Source organism: Callospermophilus lateralis, chromosome 3 (genome assembly GCF_048772815.1).
Source record: "Callospermophilus lateralis isolate mCalLat2 chromosome 3, mCalLat2.hap1, whole genome shotgun sequence".
NCBI lineage: Eukaryota > Metazoa > Chordata > Mammalia > Rodentia > Sciuridae > Callospermophilus > Callospermophilus lateralis.
Genome location: NC_135307.1, coordinates 157,025,746 through 157,053,516, shown reverse-complemented (window position 1 = coordinate 157,053,516; position 27,771 = coordinate 157,025,746). Strand labels below are relative to the sequence as shown.

Below are 27,771 nucleotides of genomic sequence, written 5' to 3'. Positions count from 1 at the left end.
GCGCTTCTGGTTGCGCTGAGCATCCTGGGAGGTGTGTTTTCCCCCCCCCCCGCCCCCGCCACGCCGAGGATTCTGGATGGTGTAGTCCCGACGCCCTGATGAAGAAGAGCCCCAGCCGGTGGCTGGAGAGACCCCTTGTTCTTTGGTGGCGCTGGTGAGTGAGATTTCCGAGGGACTCTTGCAGTGGCGGTGCTCTTTTCTGCCCGGAAAAGAAGGTCCTGAAAGGCTAGTCTATGGGATGAGCCTGGGGACCGTGCGGATGGCGCAGGGAAGCGGGGAGAGATGGGGACGCGCTGGCGTGGCTCAGGCCATCCTCTCCCGGATGTCTTATTTTGGGGGTGTGGGTGCGCATCTCCGAATGAGTGAGGTGAACCTCAATCGCGAACCGGGTAGTAGCTGGGTGCAGGGCTCCGACCTTCTGTCCTGGGATTCTTGTGGGTGGTGGCCTTGGATGGGATTCCGGTATTGGAAGAAGAGATTGCTGATGCCATAATCGTTTCGGTGGGATTGAGTAAGTAGGCTTTTCAGGGTCTGATACTTCCTAAGTGGTGGGTAGGAATTGTCTCTAGGGCCCAGCGTTCTCAGGCTTTGGGTCGTTTGGGGGCTGGTGGCCTTCGGATCCAACCACCCCTCGGCTTTGCCAAACACGTCCAGGTTTGACCGATTGTGGAGTGGCCACAGTGGCGTGATCATAGGCTTCCAATTCGCCTTGGAGGAGGAGGTTGAGCTGGGGCCCATTTGGCAAGTTTTTCACTGACAATAAAAATCACAGCATTTTAAAGATTTATTATGGAGAAATTTTGAATAGCCAGAAACAGAACTCCACAGACTTGTCATCCAGATTTAGCACTTAACTTCTACATGACCAAAGGTAATTCATCTCAAAGTTGAACACACTGAGAGTTCTTACAACCTGGTCTCCACAGTCTGATTTCTACAGGCTGTCACTTTATTTTTTTGTTACCTTGGGCAAGAGACTGATCTCACTGGGCTTCAGTTTTTTTTCATCTGTAAAATGTTAATACCATCTACTTCATTGGGATGTTGTGAGGATAGAATGAGATAAAACTCATATAATACCTGGAATAGACTCTGGTATACACTAAGTGCTCTGTAAGTTTTACCTTTCATTAATAGTAGTAGAAAGGAACAGTTCATGCTTGGTGTCAACATTTTGTCAGGGTAGGTTGTTAGACTAACATCTCAGCTCAGTTCTTGGGAAGCTGCTCATAATTCTTCTTTCCTTCTGTAGCAGGTTCATTCTTGATACTTTTAAGGAAGAGGTGGTGCTACCCTGTTGCAGCTTAAGGATTTCCACCAAATTTCCTGAATGCTTTTTATTCTTGTTCTGCCTCATGTGACCCCTGACTGCCTAGAGAAGACTGCCTGGTGGGGAAAGGAAGGACTCCTGGGCTCCTGACTGCTCAGCTTCAGGTCAGTGCCACTTAACCTTTTGCATCTCAGTGTGTGAGTAGGTTTCTTTTGTTCAACTTTGACATCTATTGTCATCTAGGATCAGAGACCCAGCTGGTTCCTATAGGAAAACAGGCCTGTTGTAAGGGTGACAGTTTTCACAGATAGTCCAATCTAGTGTCCTCATTCATAACTCCTTACGTTTCTCCTCTCAGCATTTTTCAGGCTTCTCATTTCCACGGCTTCTCTGATGCTGTGAAATTGTCAGCGTTTCTGGGGCTGGGGATATAGCTCAGTTGGTAGAGTGTTTGCCTTGCATGCACAAGGCCCTGGGTTCGTTCAATCCTCAGCACCACCACCACCAAAAAAAAAAAAAAAAAAAAGGAATTGTCAGCGTTTAGTTCTTGTGTCTTCCAGTGCCCTTACTTATTCTTTTCCATGCTAGAGTAGTTTACAGCAAATTCCAGTTTTATCATTTCACCTGCAAATAACTTGAGAAGACATTTCTAACACATAAGGATGTATATACATATGTATAATTTTATTTTGATGTTTATAATTTTAAGATGTATAATTTCATTGTTACCCTTATAAAATTAATGATTATTAATATTTAATACCCAGTCCATATTTAATTTTCCCCAGTTGTCTTTTTCCCCCAGTTAAAACATCCCTGGTAAGAAGCAGGAGAGAGAGAAACATCTGGAATTCTTGATGGTTTACCCTGACTCTCCTGTCTCTACGCTTACAATAATTTCTACTTCATGACACAATCTGAGCCTCTCAGTTTTCCTGTTCTTTCCAAACTTACTTTTGATTTGATGGCAATTGCATCCTTTGGTTCCACCCATGCATACTCCTTGATTCCTTTTCCTTTTCTATGTCACCATACTACACCACCTTATTCTTCTGTCTATTCTCCACTTTCTTGCCCTGTGCATTTGCTTCCATTAAAGTTGAACTCCTTGAAAAAAATTATCTCTATTTTGCTGTCTCCATTTCTATCCTTCTGTCATCTCTCAAACATTACAATAAAGCTTTTTCGGTCCTACTTATCAAAAATAACTTTGTTAATGTTTTCATTATTCTCCCTGTGACTAAATACCATGGTCAGTTCTGAGCAACACTTTACATAGTTGCTTACTTCCTCTAAAATATCCTTTCACACAGTTGCTCTTGGTTTCCAGAGAGTACTCTTCCTTTGTCCCTTTTGCTGATTCCTTCTCTACTTTTAAGCCTCTATTGTGTTCAGTTCTTGTCTTCTCCAACTGTGTTCTCTTATTGCTGGTACTGTCAAATCTCAAGGCTTTCGATGTCATCTCTCTGAGGTTCAGCCTACATCTCTACCTTCAACACCACATCTTAGTCTTCTATTGTCTACCTCACATTGCACTTGGATGTCTCATGGACAACCCAAATTTAATGTATCCAATAATAAATTCCAATCACCACCCCAAACATGCTGTACCCTAGTGAGGTACAGATAATTCTTTAAAAAGAAGCAGAGACCTGGAAACTCCTTGTAGATTGCATGGTAACTTGACAGATTGTCTGAGATCTGGCAGATTGCTCAGGCTCAAAACCTTGCAGTCATCCTCAATGTATTTCTTGCTCTTACAAACTCTATAATAAGCAAGTCTGAGCTCTAACAATCTCCAGCCCCTGCTGCTTCCACCATAGTCATTGTAAGGGTGCACTTGGATCGTTGCCTTCAAGTGGTCTCTTGACTACCCCCTACCAACCCCCCAAAGATTTTAGTACAGCAGCCACAAGGAACTTTCAAATATAAATCAAATCATGACATGCATTTGCTCAAAACTCTGCAGTAGCTTTTTATTCCAACCAAAGTTAAAAACAAGTATCCTACAAGTTTGGACTTTGTACTTCATCTCCACCACTCCATCTCAGTCATACCACATCAAATATAGTGAACCATCTATCTGTTCCTTCGCTTGCCAGCCTGGCTCTTTCATCAGGGTCTTTTTACTTGTTTAATATGTTTACTCTCTTACATTCTTCAGATATTTACTCAGTCATTTCAGAAACTCCTTCCCTAATCACCCTATTTAAAATTCCAAAATTTGAAAGTGGCCCCACGTTTTACAAATTTTTTTTAATTGTTTTAATTCGTTTGGTCCTATATCTGTTACTGCTTTTCTTCTATGCTCTACTTCTCTTCAAGTCACTCATCACTTACTGATAAACTGTGTTTTATTGATTTATTTCATGTGCCCATCTTTTCCCTTTAGACTTTAATTTCATTGAGGAAGGAATTTTTGTCTGTGTTCACTTCCATAGGCCCAGTATTTGCTACAGTGCCTATCACATCTTAGAGGCTCAATAAATAATAACTGAACAAAAGAATGACTCAACCTTGTGTATATAGAGCTCATTTGGGGAGTAATAGATGAAACAGAGTAGGACATTGGGCAGTGGTCTTTAGAGACAGTGTCAGGAGGCTTTTGCCATTGTCCTAGTGTCTCAGCTGGTAAGAGTGAGGGGAGAGTTGGCAGAGGAAGAATCAGTCAACCTTGGTAACTGGTTTGATGTGGCAGGTAAGCACATGGATGATGGGGAGTGTGCTTTTGTCATTAAGAACTCTGAAGAGAGAAGGTACTATATGTTTGAAAGGGTTCTGATTATTGACTACTGATTACTGCACAACTAACCTAAAACCTGGTGGTTTAGAAGAGCAACCATGTTAAACTCACCCAATTCTTTGCGTTACCTGCATTAGCTAAGTGGTTCCTGTGCTCTGAGTTACAGATCTCACTTAGACTGCAGTCATTTGGGGACTCAATATTTATTTCCTCACACATTTGGTGTCTTAGTGGGTTGGCTGGAAGGCTGGGATCAGCTGGGTACTGGGCCTTATCCTCCATGTAGTCCTTGAGTCTCCGCCTCTCTGCATGTTTCTACAGGGTAGTTGAACTTCTTAGGGCTCCCATGAGTGAAAGCTTTCTAGCATTCTTATGACTTAAACCTGTAAAGCCAGGTATGGTGGCACACATCTGTAATACCATCTACTTATAGAGCCTAAGGAAGGAGGATTATAAGTTTGAGGCCAACCTTAGCAACTTAGCAGGACTTTGTTTCAAAGTAAGAAATAAAAAGGACTGGGGATATAGCTTAGGGGCAAAGAGTTCCTGGGTTTAATCCCTAGGACTGAAACCTGCAAGTGGCATACTGTCACCTGTGTCACATTTACTGGCTAGGGCAGATATGAGGCCAACCTGAAGGGATCCACCCAGTGTTTAAAGCTGGAATAATTTGAACAGCAAAATAATAACAATATTGTAAACCCTAGGATAAAATATGAACCCATACTGATATAAATAAATAATTGAATAAAAATAATTGGGGGAGATTCTTGCTTACGGAATTGTAATTAATGAGTTTAGAATGAAAGAGGAAAATAAAACATTGTCATTTGGTAAATATAGTAATAACTGTTACAGACAGGTTTCATAGAAGTATGCCAAAATCAGTGGGTGGAAGTTTGAAGAGAAATGGGATATTTGCATAATCTCAAAGTATCTTTATTCATTATAAATGGAAATTTAGAGACTTTATAGTGGAGAAACCAGTAGATACAACCCTAACCAAGTGGCCAAGATCAAGTTCAACATCATCAGTTGTGAAACATACCAGTATGAACTCATTGATGTGATTCAGTGAAAAGGACACAGCATCATAGCCTCTGAGGTATTGTAACCTAAAGGGAAATAATCTCATTCTAATCATGAAAAAACACCAGACAAACCAAAATGGAGGGTATTCTTCAAAAACATCACAGATCTGTTGCTGATGAGAGGAAATTAAATACATGGAAACTAAATGAAATGTGAGAAACTCTGTTGGATTCTAGACCAGAAAAAGAACATTATTGGAAAAAGTGGCAAAGTTTAATTAAGTCAATAGTATTGTGTCAATGTTAATTGCCTCATTTTGATCATTGTATTATGGTTTTCTAAGATGTTAACATTAGAGAAAGCTGGGTAAAGAGTGTATGGAAATTGATATTTTTTCATTTTCTCTGTAAGTCTAAAATTAGTTCTAAATAAAGAGTTTTAAAAGTTCATCAATCTTATATTCTTGAGGGATTTTTTTAAGTGACTAGTAGTTATTTAGTTTTTTAATATAATTATTAACACATTAATTGTACAAATTAATGGACTTCACTGTGGCATTCCATACATACCTATATCAAGCTTTGATCATGTCCACCCTCCCTTCCCTTACCCTTTCCTATTCCCTAGGGTATTGAGTTTTGTTCGACTATCTGGGCAAGAAGGAGATAATCATGACTTCTCCATAGGTCTGCAAATATGGTGTATTATAATAATAAATTTCCTAATATTGAACCAATCTGGGTAAATTTCACTTTGTCATGGTGAAATATTTTCTTATTGTGATTTGGAGTCTCCTTTCTAATATTTTTTTTGTGGGGGTGGTACTGGGGATTGAAGGCAGAGCCACTCGACCACTGAGCAACATCCCCAGCCAGATTTTGTATTTTATTTAGAGAAGGGGTTTCACTGAGTTGGTAAACATTATTGGAAAAAGTGGCAAAGTTTAATTTTTTGCTGAGGCTGGCTTTGAATGCATGATCCTCCTGCCTCAGCCTCCTGGGATTACAGGTGTATGCCACTGCACCCAGCCCTAATATTTTACTTAGATTTTTTTTTTCAATATTTGTAAGTGATAATTAGTCCATAATTTTCTTTTTTTGAACTATTGTCAAGTTTCAGCCCCAGTGTTTTCCTTACTTTATAGAAATAATGAGAAAATTTTTCTTATTTTTCAATTATCTGGGACAGTTTTTAGAGCATAGAGACCATCTGGTTTGAAGGTTTAGTTTGACTATCTAGGGTCAATTTTGATAAGTTGTTCACTACATCGGTGTATACAGACTTATTTGTATAGAGCTCTGTAAAATGATCTAATATGACTTTAAAATTCTTTTTTTTTTGTGGACTAAGGATATACCTCAATGGTGGAACACTTGCTCAGCAAGTGTTAGCCTCTGGTTTGATCCCCAGCACCATTAAAAACTAAAGTTTTTTAGTGGCTCAATATTTATTTCCCTTATCATTTCTTACTTTGAATATTTACATTTTGGGTTTATTTCACCTAGCATATCTTAATGGTTCATCCATGTAGCATGTTTCAGAATTTCCTTTCTTTTCAGGCTGAATGATGAATTCCATTGTCTGCAGATACCATTTTTTGTTTATTCATCTGTTTACTGTTACTTGGGTTGTTTCTGTCTTTTGGCAGTGTGAATAATGCTGCTATAAACATGAATATACAAATAATTCATTCAAGTTACTCTTTTCATTTTTAGTGTATAACTAGAAGTGGCATGGAGGTTACTTAATAATTCTATTTTAAATTTTTTGAAGAACGATCATACTGTTTTGTGGCTGTACCCATTGTAACCTGTAGGCAGGTGTACATTTCCACCTATAATGTACAATAGTTGAATTATGAGTTTGAAAAATGTGATGGTAGTTGGTATTTTTTGCTTAGAATCTTTTTGGGGTTTTGTTGTTATTGTTTAAAATCTGATAGTTTTTCTAGTCTGTGTCTTAGAGTTACAAGTCAGCTTTTCCATTGTATCAGGTTATCTATTCTTGAAATGTTTCTTTAATTATACTTTTAAATATTGTTTTGTTCCATTGTTTTTTGTTTATTTTGTTTTTAGGAATGTATTACTGTTATTCCTTTGTTTTTCATTCTACCTTGTTTCTCTCTGATCCTTTTTACTTCTTTATTTCATTTTTTAATTCTTCTTTTCTGGTTATTCTTAAGTGCCCATCATGTTTTTATTTAAATCTGTTCTTCCTTGGACATCTTGAAATTTAGACTTCAGTTTGCATGTAGTAATCCTACAAGTAGGGTTTATTTTAAAGTTCAGTCTTATCTTATTTTGATTTCACTTTTTGCCTGCATTTTAGTTTCTTGATTTTTGGATTTTTGATTCAAAATGCTGTTTTATATCCTGAAATGTTTGAGACTATTTTATTCAGCTTGAAGTCGTGGTTTTATTATGGATTTTTCTGTCTCAGTATAATTTTTTTGTATGTGTGAAATTTTCTTTAACTGAATTGTTTGGATTCGCATTTTCTTTCTCTTTATAGATGATGATTTCATGTATGCATTTCTGAAAACAGATTGGCAGTGTAGTGTTTTTGAGATATTTTTCTAGTTCAGGAAAATTCTTATTAGTATAACAAAGTAGTACTTTCTGCTTGGTTACAAGGGAAGGAAAGCTTGTGTGTCCTTTGATTTTTTTTTTTTATTTAATATTTTGTTTTGCAAGACTTCACATTTTCGTCCTTGCTTGTTTTTTCCTTTAACTTGCTGTATCCAAGGACTACCTTTTCCTTGCTTTTTCACACTTCCCTTTGGCCACTGCTCTACCACTTATAGGGTTAAAGAGCAGGCTCTGCCACACTCATGGAAAGAGTGTTTCTACCTGACACCCTCTCATTTCTGTTTTCCTTACCCAGATCTACCTTCTGAATATCATCCTTCTTTAGGGAGTCCAGGAAAAGTGGCCACAGGGTCCCGGAGAGCCAGGGGAATGGTGAGTGTTTCCTGTCTCCATACTGGCTATCAAAGGATGGATACATTCGCTTCTCCTGTCCTGACTGCCTTATTGATACTCATCTCCACTTCAGGCTATGAATCATCTTAACTGAAATCCTTATTCAGCATTCCTCTCTGCTCAATCCATGACTTGGTGATTAACCTAGTATTAGCACTGAGCAACACACAATCTGTAATATAAGACAGAGTACAGTATACACATTCCTTTATTCAGCTTCACAACTTCTATTGGTTTAGAGTGACATCACAATAACAGAATAGGAAGAACTCGTAATCTGTCTCCCCATCTACATCACAATTGTGCTGGTGGAATCTTTCAGATGTACCTGTTTTGGAAGAGTGTAGCTGAAATTTTCAGCTTCCAGGGAAAGGCATGAATAGTATATCACAGTTAATATCAGCTCTAGTGTAGTAGTACCGTCTGTCCTCATCCTCTTGATCCTGTGGCAGCAGCCATGCACATGTTAACCAGAGCAGCTTGCATCAGGGTGGAATATAAGGATTTTATATTCCAGGTATCAAGGATCTGTGTTCTGATTGCCTTTCCTGATCACAGAGATGGTCTGCTGTTGTTCCAACCCTCACCAACTAAAGTGACTTCCTGGAGATTTAAGGAGTCACCACCTGTCCTCACCCTTTACTTTTCCTTTTTTAAATGTCAGGCATTTCAGGACTAAGACAAAAAGCAACTGCATCTATAGGGTAATTTAGAAAGTCACTATGTACACCTATGGGAAGGTATAACATTATACCTCATGCTAATCCTAGGATGGAGATATCCTATATCAATTTAAAAACAACAAAAACCTAGCAAACTTTGAATAAGGGGGAGAATCTGTCTTTCATAGTTGCCATATTTTAAGATTCAAATGTTCCATTTTCAAGAAAAACCACAAGATGTTTAAAAAGATATAGCCCATTCAAGGGGGAAAAAAATAGGTCAATAGAAAATATAGACTTACCAGAAGATGACTTTAAAATAGCTTGAAAAAATTCATAAAGACCTAAAGGATGTGGACAAAGTTAAGAAAATAATGTAAGAACAAGATATAAATGTAAATAATGAAATATAAAGTAAAACTTTAAGCCAAAAAGAAATTTTGGAGCTGAAAAGTGTAATAAATGAAATGAAAAATTCATTAGAGGGATTTTGAAGCAGATTTGAGCAGACAAAAGAAAGCAAACCTGAAGATAGGACAATTAAAATTAAATCATGTCCACATAGTGGCACCCACCTGTAATCCTAGGAACTCGGGAGACTGAGACAGGAGGATCATGAATTCAAAGCCAGCCTCAGCAACTTAGCAAGACTGTAAGTAACCTAGCAGACCCTATCTCAAAATAAAAAATAAAAAATAAAAATGACTGAGGCTATGACTCAATGGTTAAGTGCCCCTGGGTTCAATTCCTGGTACCAAAAAAAAAAAAAAAAAAATTAAGTCAGGAACTCAGAAGAAGAGTCAACAAAGTCTATGGAGCAAGTGGAAAATGATCAAGTGGAAGTGGACTGACATATACATTGTGAGATTACCAAAAGGAAAGGAGAAAGAAAAAAAGGAGAGAAATTATTTGAAGAAATAATGACAAGAAACTTTCCAAATTTGATGAACAACATGAATATGAACATTCAAGAAATTCAACAAAGTATAAGTAGGATAAATTCAAAGAGACCTACATCAAGACATGTTATAATCAAAACATCAAAAACCAAAAACATCAAGAGAATTTTGAAAACAGCAGAAAAAAAGCTGCCTTACATACAAGAGATCCTTGATTAGATTATCAGAAAAATTTTTTAGAAATCTCAAAAAGCAGAAGGCATTGGGCTGATATTTTTAAAGTGCTCAAAGAAGAATAGAAAAAATGTATATATGTACATGTGTGTATTATAGTGAAGTTTTGTTTAGCCTTAAAAAGTAAAATTTTCAGGCAGCAATCTTTTTTAAAACATAGAGGATTAGAAAAGGAAGAGCAAATTAAATCTAAAACTAGTACAAAGAAAAATAATAAACATTGGAACAGAGTCAATTAATATAAAGAACAGAAAAATAATAGAGAAAAACAATCAGAACAATGAGAAGGACCTCCATTTATGTATGATGTGTCAAAATGCATTCTGTCATGTATAACTAACTAGAACAGATAAAAAATAAAAATTTGTAAAGTAACATCTAAGAAAAGGAAAGAAAAATAATAGAGAAAATTAATGACACTTGAAATTGGTTCTTTGAGAATTAAAAACCTGGGCTGGGGTTGTGGCTTAGTGGTAGAGGGCTCGCCTAGCACGTGAGAGGCACTAGGTTCGATTCTCAGCACCACATAAAAATAAATAAATAAAATAAAGGTTTAAAAAAAAACAATTAAAAACCTCTGTATGCAGAGAGGATATTAGCATAAATATAGATTTAGAGACCAATGGAATAAAATATAGTCCTCCTACATTGCTAGTGAAAATATAAAATGGTATACCTGCTGTGGAAAATGGTACATCTGCTAATTTTTATTTCTCTGTACTTTATTTTCTTGGTACTAGCCATTATTATAGGTGTAAAGTGGTATGTCCTTGTGGTCTTCATTTGCATTTCTGTAATGATTAGTGATGGTATCCTTGCATATGCGTACTGGCTGCCATGGTTTAGATGTTCACTGTAAACTTACCATTTGATTCAGTAATTCTACTTCTGGATGTATACACAAAACAATTGAGAGTAATAACTCAGACAAATATTTATATACCAGTGTGTATGACTGAATTATTCACAGTAGCTGGAAACTATGCCCATTGATAAAATAAATAAAATATAGTATGTATATGCAGTGAAGAAGGAATGAAATTCTGAGTGCATGCTTCTATGTAAATGAATCTTGAAGATGAATGCTACGTAAAATACGCCAAACACAAGAAAATATAACATTGTTGGGTATTGTGATACAGGCCTGTAGTCCCAGCAACTTGGGAAGCTAAGGCAGGAGGACCAAGTTTGAGACCAGCCTCAGCAACTTAGTGAGGCCCTAAGCAATTTAGTGAGATCCTGTCTCAAAATAAAAAATTTAAAATGGCTGAGGATATGGCTCAATGGTAAAATGCCCCAGGGTTCAATCCCCAGTACCTGGATAAATTCAAAGAGACCTATATCAAGACATGTTATAATCAAAACATCAAAAGCCAAAATCATCAAAAGAATTTTGAAAACAGCGGAAAAAAAGCTGCCTTACATACAAGAGATCCTCGATGAGATTATCAGAAATTTTTTTAGAAATCTCAGAAAGCAGAAGGCTTTGGGCTACCTTCCACCAAAAGACATAACTTTGTGTGATCCCCTTATCTTAGGTCCAGAGAATAACCAAATATGTAGAGACAGAAAATAAAATGGTCACTACCAGGATCTGAGGGGAGGAGAGAATGGGAAGTTATTGTTCATTGATTAAAGAGTTTGAGTTATGGAAGCGCTGAAAATGTTCTCTAGATGGATAGCAATGATGGTCATGCAATATTGTGAATCCATTTAAAGACCAGTTCCAGGCCCAGTATTAGGAAACTTCATCCCAATGTGTCTTCCATTTTGAAATAGTGCTAAGGAGATAAAAAGAATAAAACTAAGCAGGGGGATTAGAACAGGATGGGGAGATTAGTTTTTTAGTTGAATGGTCAAGAAGTTCCACTGTTAGTATCTAGTGTGAGGAGGAAACTTTTTTTTCTTTTCTTTTCTTTTTTTTTTTTTTTGGTGGTGGGGGGGATTGAATCCAGGACCTCACGCATGCTAGGTAAGTACTCTGTCACTGAGCTACATCCTCAGCCTGAGAAGTTTAATGTATTGTTATTTTTGTTTCACAGTTGAGAAATCTGAGACATTAGTGGCAGAGGTGGGCCTCAAACCCAAACACTATGGTTCAAATACTTCATTCCCCACTTGTGCTTCAGGCTAGAAAAGCTGAGATCTGTGGGATTTGGGGAAAAAACTGAATTTTAGATTAGTCTTTGCCAATGTGGAACTGTATGAACTTTAATCACTCAGCTATTTTAATGCTATTATGATACCTATTTGATCTTCTAAATTCTTTTTTTTTTTTCCTTTTCTTTTGTGGTACTGGAGATCAAACCCAGGGCTTTGCTCATGTTAGGTGAGCACTCTACCACTGAGCTAGGCCCTGATCTTTTAAATTCTTTTTTTTTTTTTTTTAATTTTATTTTTCAGTTTTCAGTGGACACAACATCTTTTATTTTTATTTTATGTGGAACTGAGGATCGAACCCAGCGCGCCAGGGGGAGCGCTTTACTGCTTGAGCCACATCCCCAGCCCCTCTTTTAAATTCTTAAAACTCAAAAAGTCTGTTGTGGGCCTGGGGATGTGGCCCGTGCGTGCGGCCCGGGTTCGATCCTCAGCACCACATACCAACAAAGATGTTGTGTCCGCCAAAAGCTAAAATGAATATTTAAAAAATTCTCTCTCTCTCTCTCTCTCTCTCTCTCTCTCTCTCTCTAAAAAAAAGAAAAGTCTGTTGTGCTTTATTGTTATTTAATATGTCATTTGTTCTTTTGACTAGATCTAAAGTTTCCCAAACTTAGGGACTCTTATTTTCACATGTATACCCCAGATAGTCCACTGAGGACCTTGAGTATGTAGGCTCACAAATGCTGCTGGCTGAATAGACATGGGATTTAAATGTCTTGGAACACATGGCAACAGTCAAAAGCAGGATCTGTATATTTCATTGCCTCCCCAGAGTAGCCTTTTCCCTAGCTGTCTCCCTGAGCCATGAGCAAGCAGGAGAGCAGGCTCTATTTTGTGTTACAGGCACACATGGCATTCAGGGATGTGGCTGTGGATTTCTCCCAGGAGGAGTGGAGCCTGCTGAGCCCTGCTCAGAGGACTCTGTACAAGGAGGTGATGCTGGAGAACTATAGCAACTTGGTCTCTCTGGGTAAGTGTGGTATCTCTTAGAACTTACATGTTTACTGCTGGGAAGTTTGGGCTAAGCTTGAAGTAGACATCTTGCTTTCTGACTTGGCCTCTGAGGTAGGACTTAGAAAGCAAAGGCCTTTTATTCCCTGTTTCCTCAGGAAAAGGTCTCATTTTGTAGAATTGGAAATGAATAGTGTGTGTGTGTGTGTGTGTGTGTGTGTGTGTGTGTGTGTGTGTTGTAATACTCTGCATTTCTAGACCTTTTCCTCTAGGCTGGGCTCTCTTTTTTAAGTTAACTAAATTTTTTTTAATAGGCATTTATCCATCTGGCATTGAATAGAATCAGTGTGCTCTCATCTGAGTTAATCTTCCCCACCATTTTCAGGTTTTTGTACTACACTTTGAAGGTCCTCACCCAGTTTGACTATGAATTCTTTTTTTTCCCCCCCACATTTTATGTTGGTGCATAGTTGTATATAATGGTAGAATTTTTTATTATACAAGCAATATAACAATATAATTTGGCCAAGATCACTCCCCAGAACTTCTTTTCTCCTACCCCCCTGGTCCGTTTTACTGATTCTACTGATCTCCCTTTGATTTTCATGAAATCCCCCCACCCCGCCCCACTTTTTTTTTTTTTTTCCTTTTTCCTTTCTAGCTTCCACATATGAGAGAAAACATTTGATCCCTGACCTTCTGAACTTGACTTATTTCGCTTAAAATAATGGTCTCTATTTTCAGGCAAATGACATAATTTTAGTTTTCTTTATGGCTGAATAAAACTCCATTATGTATATATGTTGTGGGAATCAGACCAGTCAAGAAGCTGCAATGGCACTTGGAAGGTGGGAGAACTCAAACTTTGTTTTACACCAGTGGGCCCAGAGGAGATCAGACTCCAAATTCTGAGCCCCCATCTCCAATTTCTCACAACATTTATAGGTTATCTGTTGCCATAAAATAATTTCTAGTCTATACAATAGAAGACAGAGTGGGCTGGATTTCTAGCAGGGGATCTTGTTTACAGAAGCAGAGTCTTCCTTTCTTACATCTCCAGAGGTACACTTAGATTCCTAGAGGTGGTTATTTATAATCTAAAAGGTAGGGGTCTACGGTGTTAATTAGGTTCAGGTTTCCTGAAGAGCTGACTAAAAGGGGAGGGTAATTCTTCCTTTCCTAGGAACTAGTTTATTGTTAGAGAGTGTGTGTGTGTGTGTGTGTGTGTGTGTGTGTTGTTCTTTGTACCACAGATTGAACCCAAGGTCCCTTTACCACTGAGCCAGATCCCCAGCCCATTTTAATATTTTATTTAGAGACAGGGAGTGAGTTGCTTAGGGCCTCTTTAAGTTGCTGAGGCTGGCTTTGAACTCATGATCCTAGGATTATAGGTATGCACCACACAGCCATTGCTAGTGTTCTTATAATTTATTTTACATCCAGGCCTCCCTCTTTTTGTCATCCATCACACATATACCACATTTTCTTTATCCAATTCATCCATATAGCATGCATATATCATTTTAGTATGCTTTAATTCTTTAGAATAAATACTGAGGAGTAGTATAGCTGGGTCATGGTGATTCCATGCCTAGTGTTTTGAGGGACCTTCATACTAATTTCCATCGTGGTTTATTAATTTACAGTCCTACAAATAGTGTAAAAGTGTTTCTTTTTCTCTGCATCCTTTCCAGCATTTATTATTGTTTGTATTCTTGATGACTGCTATTTGACTCAATTCTTGAGTGGACCCTTGACTCCATCCAACAGCCATGTTTTTTCTTTTCCTGAGAGCAGGAATTCCATTTTCTAAACCAAAACTCATCACCCAGCTTGAGCAAGGGAAAGAAACATGGAGAGAAGAAAGAAAATGTCTATTGTCTACCTGTCCAGGTAAGTGGGAGAACACTGGGCAAATGGGACACAGAACTGTCAGAGGGCAGGGTTGGGAGAGAGGAGGCATTGATAAAGTGTTGGGAAGGGAATTTGTTCTCTTGACTTCTTGGACTGCCTTTCAGATTGCCAGATACAGCCTCCCTTCAGACCTCCATTTTCATTCTAATTGGGACTTTTCTGGTGTCTCTTTTCTCACTCTTTCCCTGGGACCCTTTTGTCCTTTCACTGAGTTTGTCTTCTCGACCCAGGCTAACTCCAGAATGTAGCAAAAACAGACCTAGGGAAAGAAGGCAAAGCCCAATAGAAGAAAGGAAAGCTAAAAAGCCAGTTGAGAAATTGAAATGGAATTCTTAAAAAAAAAAAAAAAAAAAAAAAAAGCTAAGAATGGTTTAAAAATATATATATTTTTTAATTTTCATATTTGGGATTTAACCCAGAAGCACTTTAACACTGAGCTACATCACTAGCCCTTTTTATTTTGAGATGGGGTCTTGTTAAGTCACTGTGACTGGCTTTGAATTTGCCATTCTGCCTTAGCCTTCTGAGGTGCTGGTACAGGCATGTGCCTACACGCCCAACTAAACTATTACTTAGTTTCTTATTTTGGGGGGTACACTGGGGATTGAACCCAGGGCCTCATGCATGCTAGGCAAGTGTTCTACTATTGAGCCATATTCCCAGCCCTATTATTTACTTTCTTTAAGAAAAAGCTGGCTGATTCCTGCTCTAAGGGAGTGTAATATATAATCTTAACTTTTTATATTCTACTTAATCTGAATTAACACTTCATATAAAATTTAAGAGCAATGCAATTCACAGATATAGTTACCCCTCCTCCCAACTTACCATTCATAATACATACTCCCTATTATAATGTTAAAATATTTATTTTAAGCACTTATATACTTATTTTTTAACTAAGAGAAAAACATCTTTTATACTTATTCAGTATAACTTAACATTTTCTGTTCTCTTCTGTTTTTATTTTTATTTTTTTTTTAAGATTTGAGTTTCCCCTAATATTGTTCTTCAGCCTTAAACAGTCCATTAGCATTTCTTATGATGTAGGTGGCATTATATTTTCTCATATTTGATTTTGCCAAAAGTGTCTTTATTTCATCTTCACTATTGAAGGATGTTTTTACTGGATATAGAATTCTAGATTGGTTATTGTTTTAGTCAGCTTTTTCACTGCTGTGACTAAAAGACCTGACAACAATTTTAGGGGAGGAAAAGTTTATTTAGGGGCTCACAGTTTTAGAGGTCTGATGTATAGAAGACTGGCTCCATTCCTTGGGGCTCGAGGTGAGGCAGAATATCATGACAGAAAAGTGTGGCTGAGGAAAGTGGCTCATATTGATGATCAGAAAGCAGAGAGAAAGAAAGAGACTCCATTCACCAGATACAAAACATATCCTCCAAAGGCACACCTCCAATGACCCATCTCCTCCACCCACATCGTACCTGCCTTCAGTTTCCACTCAATTAATGCCATTGGGGGATCAATTCACTGATTGGGTTAAGACTCTCATAACCCAATCATTTTTCCTCTAAACTCTCTTGCATTATCTCACACATGAGCTTTTAGGAGACACCTCACATCCAAACCATAACAGTTATTTAGTTATTTTTTAGCACTTAAAAGATACTATTTGAGGGCTGGCTTTGTGGCTTAGTGGTAGAACACTCGCCTAGCATGTGTGAGGCACTGGGTTCAATTCTCAGCACTACATATAAAGAAATGAATAAAATTAAGGTCCACCAACATCTAAAAAATAAATAAATAAAAAAGTACAAAAGATACAAATAGTATAATGCCCACCATTATAATGAGGATAAAAGTCTGCTGTCATTTGTATCATTATTTACCCTGAATATAATTTCTTTGTGTCCTGTGACTACTTTCAATGTGTTCTTCATATTTCTCTTTATATTTCTGACATTCAACAGTTTGACTATGATGTGATTACCTTTAGGATATTATTTCTTCACATGTTTTTCTCTGCCATATTCTTATCTTCCCTTTTGGATCAAAAATTACAAATTTTTAGAACTTTTTTTTACTCTTGTTCTTTCTGCAGATTGGATAATTTCTGTTGCTCTCTCTCCAAGTTTACTCTCTCATCTGCCATCTCTACTGACTCTCATCAGTAATATTTTTAAGACGTTTTTCAGTTCTGTAATTTTCATTTAGTTTTATAATTTTCTATTTTTGTGATGAGATTTTTCATTTTCTATTCATTAATTATAAGCAAGTTTTTCTTTATCTCTTTTGAAAAATGGTTGATACTGAATGAATATATTATTAAATGAAAAATTTGCATAATGGTATTTTATTCATTTCAGTCTTTTGTTAGTAAAAATGAAGTTTGTGAAAAAGTGTATGTTTTTGTGAGCATAGAAATCTATTGTTATTTACCATACTAGTAGTTGCCTGTTTGGAGATAGAATCCTAGAGGGTATGACAAGAAGTTGCTGAGAATTTTTTTCTTATTTGCATTATTTCAAATTATAAAGGTATAGGTAACTTTATTGTGTGTATAAGTGTTTTATTTTTTTTTAAATTCCTTTGATAATATTGTGCTTCCCATTCATAAAATAAGTACACATAACAAGGGGAGAAAATGAGGAAGGAACAAAAGGTGTATTTTTTTTTTAAGGTATATTTTTTTGGGCAAGAAATTTTTTCCTCTCAGTTTTATTAAATTTAATATAGAGCCTTACAATTAATTCTGTCTTAAAATCAAGGAAATATAACATATTTAATAGAAACTATTGCTATTTTTCAAGTTTTGTTTATGATTTTCAACTGCTTGTGGGTGTCATAAAGCTCATCATGGTTATTGCAATTAATATCAAATTCTCCACTTATTTCTCAGTTTTTGCTCTTTATTTCACTTCTTTATATTTATTAGATGTGTAAAGGCTCATGACAATTTTCTCTCATTTTTTAATGAAGTATGTAAAATTAATGTTTTCTTTATTTCATAACTTCCTTTTTATTTCTTATTGTCTTAGCACCTTACTTTCTTATGTATATTTTTGGTATGGTATTTCTTTATTCAGCCTTTTATTTTTATATGACAATAATGTGATCTGGGTGTTTTGCTTGTAAGCATCTGCATGTCACTAGTATTGCATTTTATGTCAAACCAAGTGGTGTTGTCTTTTAATAGGGACTTTAATCCTTTCATACTTACAACAACTGGGTAAGTTTCATGACACTTAGGGGCTGTGAGGCAGATGAATAGGTGTTTTACTACATGGAGAGGAAAGGAGGAAATCAGGGTATTTATGTTTAGCCCAGAAATTAATTTTCTCATAGTTTGGGAGGCTGGAAATGTAAGATCAAAGTGTCAGTTGGTTTGGTTACTTGGAGGCCTTACAGATGGCCATTTTCTTGCTGTGTCTTCTCTATGCTCATATACTCTTGTTGTCTCTTTGTTTTTCTATAAGCACACCAATCCTTTGGTTTAGGATCCACCTTTATAACCCATTTAACATTAATTACTTCTTTCAAGGCCTAGTCTCCAAATACAGTCACTTTGGGAGTTAGAATGTGAAGATGTGAGAAGGTTACCAAGTCTGCAGGGAAAGGTGTGAAATCTAGAGGCGTATGGATGGTCCTAAAAGATGCATGGTAGGCAAGGATGTGGAAGTCGCATTGAAACAAGGACATTGACTCAACTCTAATGCTTGAAAAAAATTGTCAATCTGCTTGAGGGAAGAAGTAGTAGGTCTAAAAAGCCAAGGACATGGAAGGAATGTGGGACAGAAAGCAAGAGAAGGTAGGGGCTTTATCTATTCTGAGTGTGCATTCTAGAATGAGTGAATGCCATATACCCTGACCTTTGTACATTTATACGTTTTTTTTCTCAACCTGAAAGCATATAATTAATTATATTAATAATTAGCACTTTGCCTATAATTAGCTTAAAGTTTAACTTATCTTTCGGATATCTTTTTAAAAGATCTTTTAAAGAAAAATAGCAACTCTTACAATAGTGTTGAGCTGATTAAAGTCATAAGAATGGTGTACAAATCCAAGAAACAAATCTTTGTGATTGCCCAGGCAGTTATCTTAGAAACCCAAAATATAGGTGTATGGATGAAAAGACTGTCTTATTTTAGGTGTAAAATACATTGTAACAGTTTTATTATTACATATTTAGTACTTGGTTTGAGGAAAGGCAATATCAGAGTTCTTAAAACAAGGTGGGTAGGTACACAGAAAGCAGAGTCATCTCCACTTCATTGATCAGAATGTTAAATAAGCATAACAGGTTTATTTGCAAAAACTTGGATGAACTGGAGGATATTATGTTAAGTAACTAGGCCACACACAGAAAGACAGATGCCATACTATCACACTTATATGTGGATCTAATAATGTCAGATTTACAGAAGCAGAGTAGAATGGTGGTTATTAGGGGTTGGGGGTGAGTGAGAAATAGTTGGGAGATGTTGGTCAAAGGCTAAAACATTTCAGATAGGAATAAATTCAAGGGATATATTGTATACATGGTGATCATAGTTACTAACAATGTATTGAATAGATATGAGATGTCCTTATCACAAAATGATAGTTACAGGAGGTAATACATATTAATTAGTTTGAGTTATCCATTTTACAATGTATTCACATTTTAAAAAATGTCCATAATAAATATATTCATTTTTATTAGTTTTTAAACAAAAATATTAATTTTCATTATCTAACAAGATTTTAAAAATTGAAAAGGAACACGATCAGTGTTGATGTTAAAATTGCCTGGAAAAAATTTTATTTTTTATTGAGTAGAGGAACCATAAATTTCCAATAATTCTGGCACTGCTTGCAAATTACATTGTTTGGACCCGTATGTCTACATTCTCCTAACATTAAACATTTCTGAGTGTAATTTTAGCTTATGATTTCTCCAATTAGTAGAGTCTTGGAAATTTAATTAAACTAATTTTAAGAAATTGAAGCAAGTTTTTTTAATCACTAAAATGTTATATTAATGCTGTATTTACACTGTAATGAAGTCAGGAAATAGGCATTTCACCTGTCTAATTTCAAGACTTTACTGAACTTTTGAAATATTATTCCCCTTTTATAGTTATATGCCAGCTATTAAAGTTCTTTTTAAGCCCTGAGTGTCTCTCATTTTTTCAGTGTATCCTGATAATCATGATTCCTAACTTAACTAAAATTAAACATTTTTCTTTTTCATTTTTTTGTTTTGAGGTACTGGGGATTAAACCCAGTGACATTCTACCACTGAGCTACATGTGCAGACATTTTATTTATTTTTATTTTGAGACAGCATTCTTACTAAATTGCCAAGGCCAGCCTCAAACTTGGGGTCTTGCCTCAGCCTCAGCTGGGATTACAGGTGTGTGCCAATGAGCCCAGCAACTTTTTTCTTTAGAGCTAGCTGTCCAGCTGCATCAAGAAAATTTCCTTCAGAAACCAGACCATCAAAATCATTAGGAGTTCATTTATTTATTTTGGCAATGTGGATTGAACCCAGGACCTTGTGCATTCTAAGCATGTCCTCTAACACTGAGCTACATTCCCAGCCCTCCTTTTTTATTTTAATATGGATATTCCTGAGTTTTAAAAATTTACAATTGTATCAGTACTCACTAGTCTCTATAAACCTATCAGTACAGGAACACCTCTAGATTTACAATATTTTATAAATGGATTAGTTGATTTGAAAGTATTTATGTTCAGTCTTTCTCAGACTAAATATTCCTAAAGTGTACACATAATGGCCAATTTTACAACCAACTGAAAAGGTTGACCAATGGAGAATTGAAGTTTCATTTTTCGTGCTCCTTCTGTTATTCCATATAGATGTTAAAGCCATGTTAAAAGTTAAAATTTTTCTTAAGAGCCCACTATAATTCCAACTTGTGTTTTGTGGAAATAAAAGCCTGCCATTTGCTGGGCATAATGGCACACACCTATAATCCCAGCGGCTTGGAAGGCTGAGACAGGAGAATCGTGAATTCAAAGCCAGCCTCAGTAATTGTGAAGCACTAAGCAACTCAGTGAGACCCTGTCTGTAAATAAAATACAAAATAGGGCTAGGGGGGTGCTGGGGATGTGGCTCAAGCGGTAGCGTGCTCGCCTGGCATGCGTGCGGCCCGGGTTCGATCCTCAGCACCACATACAAACAAAGATGTTGTGTCCGCCGAGAACTAAAAAAATAAATAAATATTAAAATTCTCTCTCTCTCTCCCTCTCTGTCTCTCTCACTCTCTCTTTAAAAAAAAAAAAATAGGGCTAGGGATGTGGCTCAGTGGTCAAGTACCCCTGAGTTCAATTCCCCCCCCCCAAAAAAATAAATAATAATAATAAAAAGCCTGCCATTTTATGTGTAGCCACAGAAGTTAGTATACATATCAGAGACTTTGGTCCCCATAAGGATGAGTAGGGGTATTTCCTGTATCAAAATCACAGTCACCCAACTTATCCAGAATAGACACAGGAGTACCTTCTACTGCCGAAAGATCTGCTTACCATGTCCCTGTGATCTAATGTGTATGAATATTGACCAAGGAGATATCAGCAACAGGCTTTCCTTCTGTCATATTCAAGAGGAAAAAGCCAACAAATCAAACAGAGTTACCCTACTCTTGAGGAGTTACTGGCCAGAAATAGAAATAATGAAACCAGTTATGAGCTGTGGAACTTCAGACAAGCTAGATTAAGTAAAATAAACAGTGAGAGCTCAATGAAAGCAGTCAGGTTCAGTCACTGCTGAGAACAGTCTTGAGGGACCACTGGACAACCAATTCTAGCTACTGTGCATGCAGCAGTGGGACTGGGGAGAGATGGGCATCAGGCTAGATCAGTGGTTTCTCATCCTGTCATCCAAGTGTGAAGTAAAGGTCATTGGAGCTACTGAAAGGAAAGAAGGTGAGCTATTTACTTGCCAGGCACTGAAACACAATAGGAAGGTATTCATTTCATGCTTTTCTGAGTGGAAAGAGACAAAACTTTTAAGTGTTAGGAAAGGGTAATTATACTAATTATAATTAATTAATTATTATGCTAATTATAATAATCAGAGTCAAAATAACATTCTGTATAAGAGAATCATTCTGGAATCTAGATGGGTACACATTTCTAATAAGTTTTATTATTGCTCACAAAAGAATATTTAGGTAGACTTAAGATCTATACCTCTCAGATTGCTTGGTTATTGATTGTTTTAGCTGACTAGGACCAATAGCAATGAAACAACATGTTTAATGTTAACATTTCCTACACAAGAAGTACTATGTAGGAATTTTTTTCTTTCTTTTTTTTCTTTGTGCTGGGAGTTGAACCCAAGGCCTCTTGCTATACTAGGTGATGAGTGTTCTTCCATGAACTATGTCCCCAGCCTGAAAAATTTTCTTTTACACTGGTTACTGGGAGAATTTTACATTAATTATGGAAATTAACAGTTCTTAGGGATTGGTCAGGGGCACCAGGAGGGAGCATCTTTTAAGTTAGTTTGTGTTGTCTGACTAGGATTGTGTTGTCCAATGCTGAGGCCTACTGCCTTGTAGAAATTTTGATACAAAGTACTCTTCTCATACATATTTGCCTGGATGGTGAGCCTCAGAGTGTTTCATACACTGTCTCTTTAACCACTCATGTATGTTACTTTCTAGTCTAGGGTCCTCTGGCCAGTCTGAATGACTGTTCTTTTTGTCCATTTGTCATCCCAGGGAAATTGGGAAAGACATTTGACCTGGGTCTTACAGTTATAGCTGTCAGTCAAAAACAACAAAAAACAAAAAAACTTACAGACAGGGTTCCTATCAGTGTGTGATTATGAGCTCAAAGGTAATTATATGGAGACTGTGGCTTGTTGGCTCTATTTACATACCCGAACTGCCTGTGATGCTTTTATAGCTTCCCTTCTGTAGTGGGTTTTGGATTATAGTAGAAGATGTGTGGTGTATGGTCTGGAAAGTAGGTCGTATTAAAGAAGTCTTGGTCGGGTAGCACTTCAGTTTAAGCATTTTAAAGAATGGGATCAAGACTCACCATCAGATGAGGCAGATTGTTTGGGCTGTCCTTCTGAGGACCCCATTCTGACTCAGTTTTTTTCTCTGCAGCAGAAGCAAAGCCAGAACTCCAGCCTGGTCCGTTGTGCCCTCTGGATTTCTCCAGTCAGAAATTCCCTGTGCAGCAGGTGCTGTGTAATCATCCCCCCTGGATCTTCACGTGCTTGTGTGCAGAAAGTCATGTCGAGCCTGGGGATCCATGCCTGGAGGACCAGACGCAGCAGCAGCAAGCCTCTGATGGAAGCTCCTGGAGTGATCAAGCAGAAGGCCAAGAGAGAGAGGGGACCAAGCCTTTGTTTGGTAGGATAAAAAAAAGGTCTTTGGGAGCTTTTTCCAAGCCACCCCAAAGGCAGCCAGTCAGCTCTCAGAATGGCATCAGAGGGGTAGAAATGGAGGCCAGCCCAGCTCAGACAGGGAACCCTGAGGAAACAGACAAATTGCTGAAGAGGATAGAAGTCCTCGGATTTGGAACCATCAACTGTGGAGAGTGCGGACTGGGCTTCAGCAAGATGACAAACCTCCTTAGTCACCAGAGGATACACTCAGGGGAGAAGCCTTATGTGTGTGGCGTGTGTGAGAAAGGCTTCAGTCTAAAGAAAAGCCTTGCCAGACACCAGAAGGCACACTCTGGAGAGAAACCCATCGTGTGCAGGGAGTGTGGACGCGGTTTCAACCGGAAGTCAACCCTCATCATTCATGAGAGGACACACTCGGGTGAGAAGCCATATATGTGCAGTGAGTGTGGGCGAGGCTTTAGTCAGAAGTCAAACCTCATCATACACCAGAGGACACACTCGGGGGAGAAGCCTTATGTGTGCCGGGAGTGTGGCAAAGGCTTTAGCCAAAAGTCAGCTGTCGTGAGACATCAGAGGACACACTTAGAGGAGAAGACTATCGTGTGCAGTGACTGTGGCCTTGGCTTCAGTGATAGGTCAAACCTCATCTCCCACCAGCGGACACACTCGGGGGAGAAGCCTTATGCCTGTAAGGAGTGTGGGCGATGCTTCAGGCAGAGGACCACCCTTGTCAACCACCAGAGGACACACTCAAAGGAGAAGCCTTATGTGTGTGGAGTATGTGGGCACAGCTTTAGCCAGAACTCAACCCTCATCTCCCACAGGAGGACACACACGGGGGAGAAGCCGTATGTGTGTGGGGTGTGTGGGCGAGGCTTCAGTCTGAAGTCACACCTCAACAGACACCAGAACATTCACTCAGGGGAGAAGCCAATCGTGTGCAAGGATTGTGGTCGAGGTTTCAGCCAGCAATCAAATCTCATCAGACACCAGAGGACACACTCAGGGGAAAAGCCCATGGTATGTGAGGAGTGTGGGCGAGGCTTCAGCCAGAAGTCAAATCTTGTTGCACACCAAAGGACACACTCAGGGGAAAGGCCGTATGTGTGCCGGGAGTGCGGGCGAGGCTTCAGTCACCAGGCAGGGCTCATTAGGCACAGGAGGAAGCACTCGAGGGAGAAGCCTTACATGTGCAGGCAGTGTGGACTAGGCTTCAGCAGTAAGTCGGCCTTAATCACACATAAGCAGGTACACTCAGAAGAGAAGGCTTCTGTGTGCCGAGAGTGCGGCCAAGGCTTTATCCTGAAGTCACACCTCATCTCACATCAGATGGCACACAAGGGGGAGAAACCTTATATGTGCAAGGCCTGCGGGCAAGGCTTTAGGCAGAAATCTCATCTCAAGAGACACAGGAAGTGCATCCACCACAAACCGACACTCCAGCCCACCTCGGAGCCCTGCTTGGGGCAATCTGATCCCTTGTATTCCCTTTGAAAGTGAAGATGGTGGAGAGGACTAATGGTCAAAATCTTTACCCTTCCATGTAATGGAGTCGGAAAATGCATTCCATAAGTGACCAGAGGACATTAATTTAGTGTACTTTCTCCCCGGTAAATCTCCATGTTTTGTGGCCTTTTGTTCTAATAAACTTTGCTTCTTTATAAATCTGGAACTTTAGCTGTGTGCCTCATTCTCACATCTTATAAGAAATAAGGAATGAAGGGCTGGAGGTGTGGCTCAATAGTAGAGCATTTGCCTGGCATATATGAGGCCCCGGGTTTGATCCTCATACCGCATATAAATAAAGAAGTAAAATAAAAAATCCATTTACAACTAAAAAATATTTTTTAAAAAATATAGGATGATACAGATACCTTGAAGTCTTAAATCCACAATTATGTAAGAATTCAACCCCTTAGCAGACATAAGGACTGAGTCACTCAGTGACTTTGTGTGAGGAGAATCTTAAGAAGTGTATATAGGGGCTGGGATTGTGGATCAGTGTCAGAGTGCTTGCCTTACACATGTGAGGCACTGGGTTCGATCTTCAGTACCACATTAAAAAAATAAAGATATTGTGTCTGTGTATAACTAAAAATAAATTTAAATAAAAAGAAGTGTACGTAGGGAATTTAGGTGAGAAGAGGGAATCTCCCAGTTTTATCTGCAGCTACCCTCTTCCCCTGGCTTTTGACAGCTCCTTTTATTTATTATTTATATTAGGGATTGAACCCAGGGATGCTTTACCATGAGTTACCTGGCCTCCCAGGTTTTTTTTTTTTTTTTTTTTTTTTTTTTTTTAGGGTCTTGCTAAGTTGCTAAGGCTGGCCTCAAATTTGTGGACCTCCTGCCTTAGCCTCCTGAGTGGCTGGAATTACAGGTGTGTGTCACCATGCCCAGCCCCTTTCTTGCTTTTTGCCTTATCTCTTGAACATCTATGTTTTGCCTTTTCTGAATCATCTACTAAGTTCCTTTGTTGCTTTCCTCAGGTTTGGTCCCTGGTCCTTTAGGACCTTCTTACTAATACACTGTCCTTAGCACTCCATTCCCAGGGCTAGTTCTGTAGTCTTAGAGCTTTGGGTCTTAGATACACCTATATGAGACCACCAAGAACATGGATAGTGCCCAAGCACCTCAGTTGTACTACCTCATTGGCACTCCAATACTTTAATCATGTGTCTTTCTCAGCTTCCAATAATAAGGGTTATCATCCTGTAATACCAGAGTATAGGACTTTTAATCATGCTCCTCAGCATTCCATCCCAGGACCTAGAGCCTGTGCCAACCACCAAGTTAATTGGCCTAAGGCCCCTTGTCCACAATACCTTTGGTAGTTCTCCAATTGCTGGGCTAAAGAAATTTAACTACATTTAAAGAATGTTAATCACACCTTCTCAACTGTGTCACAGACCAAAGTGGTTTTGCTCAAAATGGTCTTTTTTTTTTCTTTTTTAAAGAGAGAGGTGAGAGAGAATTTTTAATATTTATTTTTCAGTTATCGGCGGACACAACATCTTTGTTTGTATGTGGTGCTGAGGATCGAACCCGGGCCACATGCATGCCAGGAGAGCGCGCCACCGCCTGAGCCACATCCCCAACCCTCAAAATGGTCTTTAAAGTAAAGATCATCTCAAGGGTGAAGCTGTAAGACCATCTTTTTGTGTGTGTGGTTTTAAGATTTCAGAAAGATTTAACTGTATGGCTCTGAGACTCTACAAAAATGGTTTCTGTGAGCGTTAAGGGTACTATCCCAGAGCACCCTGACACTCAACTAAACCAGAGAGAGGCTTTTCTTGAAGATCTTTGTGGATGTGGTTTTGTCTAATAGAATGAAATTCAATAAGAAACATAGAACCCAAGACATTTGCAATAGAGACACCAGCTTTGTCTGAAAAGGACAGAAAAGCCCCTACCTTCCTATGGGCAGGGAGATAGGCAAACATAGTCTATCTTGCATGGAAAAGGAAGAATAACTCAAAGAGTACAGACGTAAAAGCTGTGGATAATCACCCATGCTAAGAAATGGGGATACACACACACACACACACACACACACACACACACATGTACACAAACAACCTGCAGTTTCTGGAGCTGGATTCTTCACTGGGAAGGTAGAAGATCACTCATTCTTTGTACACATAAAGCCTGAAAGTATCTGTAGGCTTTTGTGTATCATCTTAGGATCAAATGACACAGGAGGAATGAGCAAAGAAAAGGTCATTTTTGTCCATGTTTCCCATGTGAAAGAAACCTTTGAGAAATTATTATGAATGTTTTGGAGGGACTGGGGTGCTAAGGAGAAACCAAGAGACTTTTCAACTTTATAGTAGGCCAGGGACAAGCAGAAACCTGAATCAGAGGCACTTAAGAACACACAAGGGAAAAGAGCAACTGAGGTGAGTTGATGGAACTTTCTGTAAAAGAAAGTGGTTGACAAGTGAAAAATTATGTGGAATACACCCCAGCAAGAAAGAGACTAACCTTCAAGGCACCAGAGCCAGGACTCCTGATGCTGAGGCCTGGCCACCAGTTAGGGCCACCACTGTTACTAGATCACAGAGGATGCTCACTTCCCCAAGAGAAATCCATTTCATGCTGGAGTGCTTGTGCTCCTGGTATTCACATGGAACTTGGAAGGCAGGGACCTCTAGGAATATTCCCACATAAGATGGCTGATTGCACGATACTCAAGCACAGGAGACTTTAAGGGTTAAGAAGGAACATGTGGCTGTTTTGGAAACCAACCACAGGGAGTAAAGTAAAATGTATTAGTTACAAATGGCATAAAGGATCTCAGTCTTTAAACACTGTTTTCTTTTAACTTTATTTTATTTTACTTATTTATTTATTTTTATGTGGTGCTAAGGATCGAACCCAGGGCCTTGCATGTGAGAGGCAAGTGCTCTACCACTGAGCCACAACCCCAGCCCCTTAAACACTGTTTTCTATCCAATATCCAGTGCCATCTTTGGTATCTCACTAGAATAGTTTTCTAAGAAAAGACTTATCAGAGTGATGATAACCAACCTCCTTCCTTCCTTTCCTTTCCTTCATCACTGTAGCCTAATGTCAACATTCCTCTTTTCCAT

The 27,771-nt window shown here is 38.3% G+C and overlaps 1 protein-coding gene across 3 annotated transcripts; it reads left to right on the top strand.

Moving 5' to 3' along the window:
• Window positions 1–82: 82 nt before the first annotated feature.
• On the top strand, window positions 83–24,803 carry Znf133 (zinc finger protein 133). Of its 3 annotated transcripts, none has more exons than XM_076848928.2 (5): window positions 83–154; window positions 1,253–1,434; window positions 12,825–12,951; window positions 14,730–14,825; window positions 22,935–24,803. In XM_076848928.2, the coding sequence occupies exons 3-5, from the start codon at window positions 12,831–12,833 to the stop codon at window positions 24,671–24,673; spliced, it is 1,956 nt and encodes a 651-aa protein (XP_076705043.1). In that variant the 5' UTR covers window positions 83–154; window positions 1,253–1,434; window positions 12,825–12,830; the 3' UTR covers window positions 24,674–24,803. The 3 variants fall into 3 exon arrangements, with proteins under 3 accessions (XP_076705043.1, XP_076705044.1, XP_076705041.1); XM_076848929.2 differs by having other exon boundaries at window positions 100–154; window positions 1,256–1,434; XM_076848926.2 differs by lacking the exons at window positions 83–154; window positions 1,253–1,434 and adding an exon at window positions 7,943–8,005.
• The last annotated feature ends 2,968 nt before the right edge of the window (window positions 24,804–27,771 follow it).

Bases quoted from the DNA above. Each gene is read 5' to 3' on its own strand.
- Znf133 (XM_076848926.2), top strand. The intron at 12,952-14,729 runs GTAAGTGTGGTA...TCCTGAGAGCAG, and splicing joins TAGCAACTTGGTCTCTCTGG to GAATTCCATTTTCTAAACCA. The intron at 14,826-22,934 runs GTAAGTGGGAGA...TTTTCTCTGCAG, and splicing joins TCTATTGTCTACCTGTCCAG to CAGAAGCAAAGCCAGAACTC.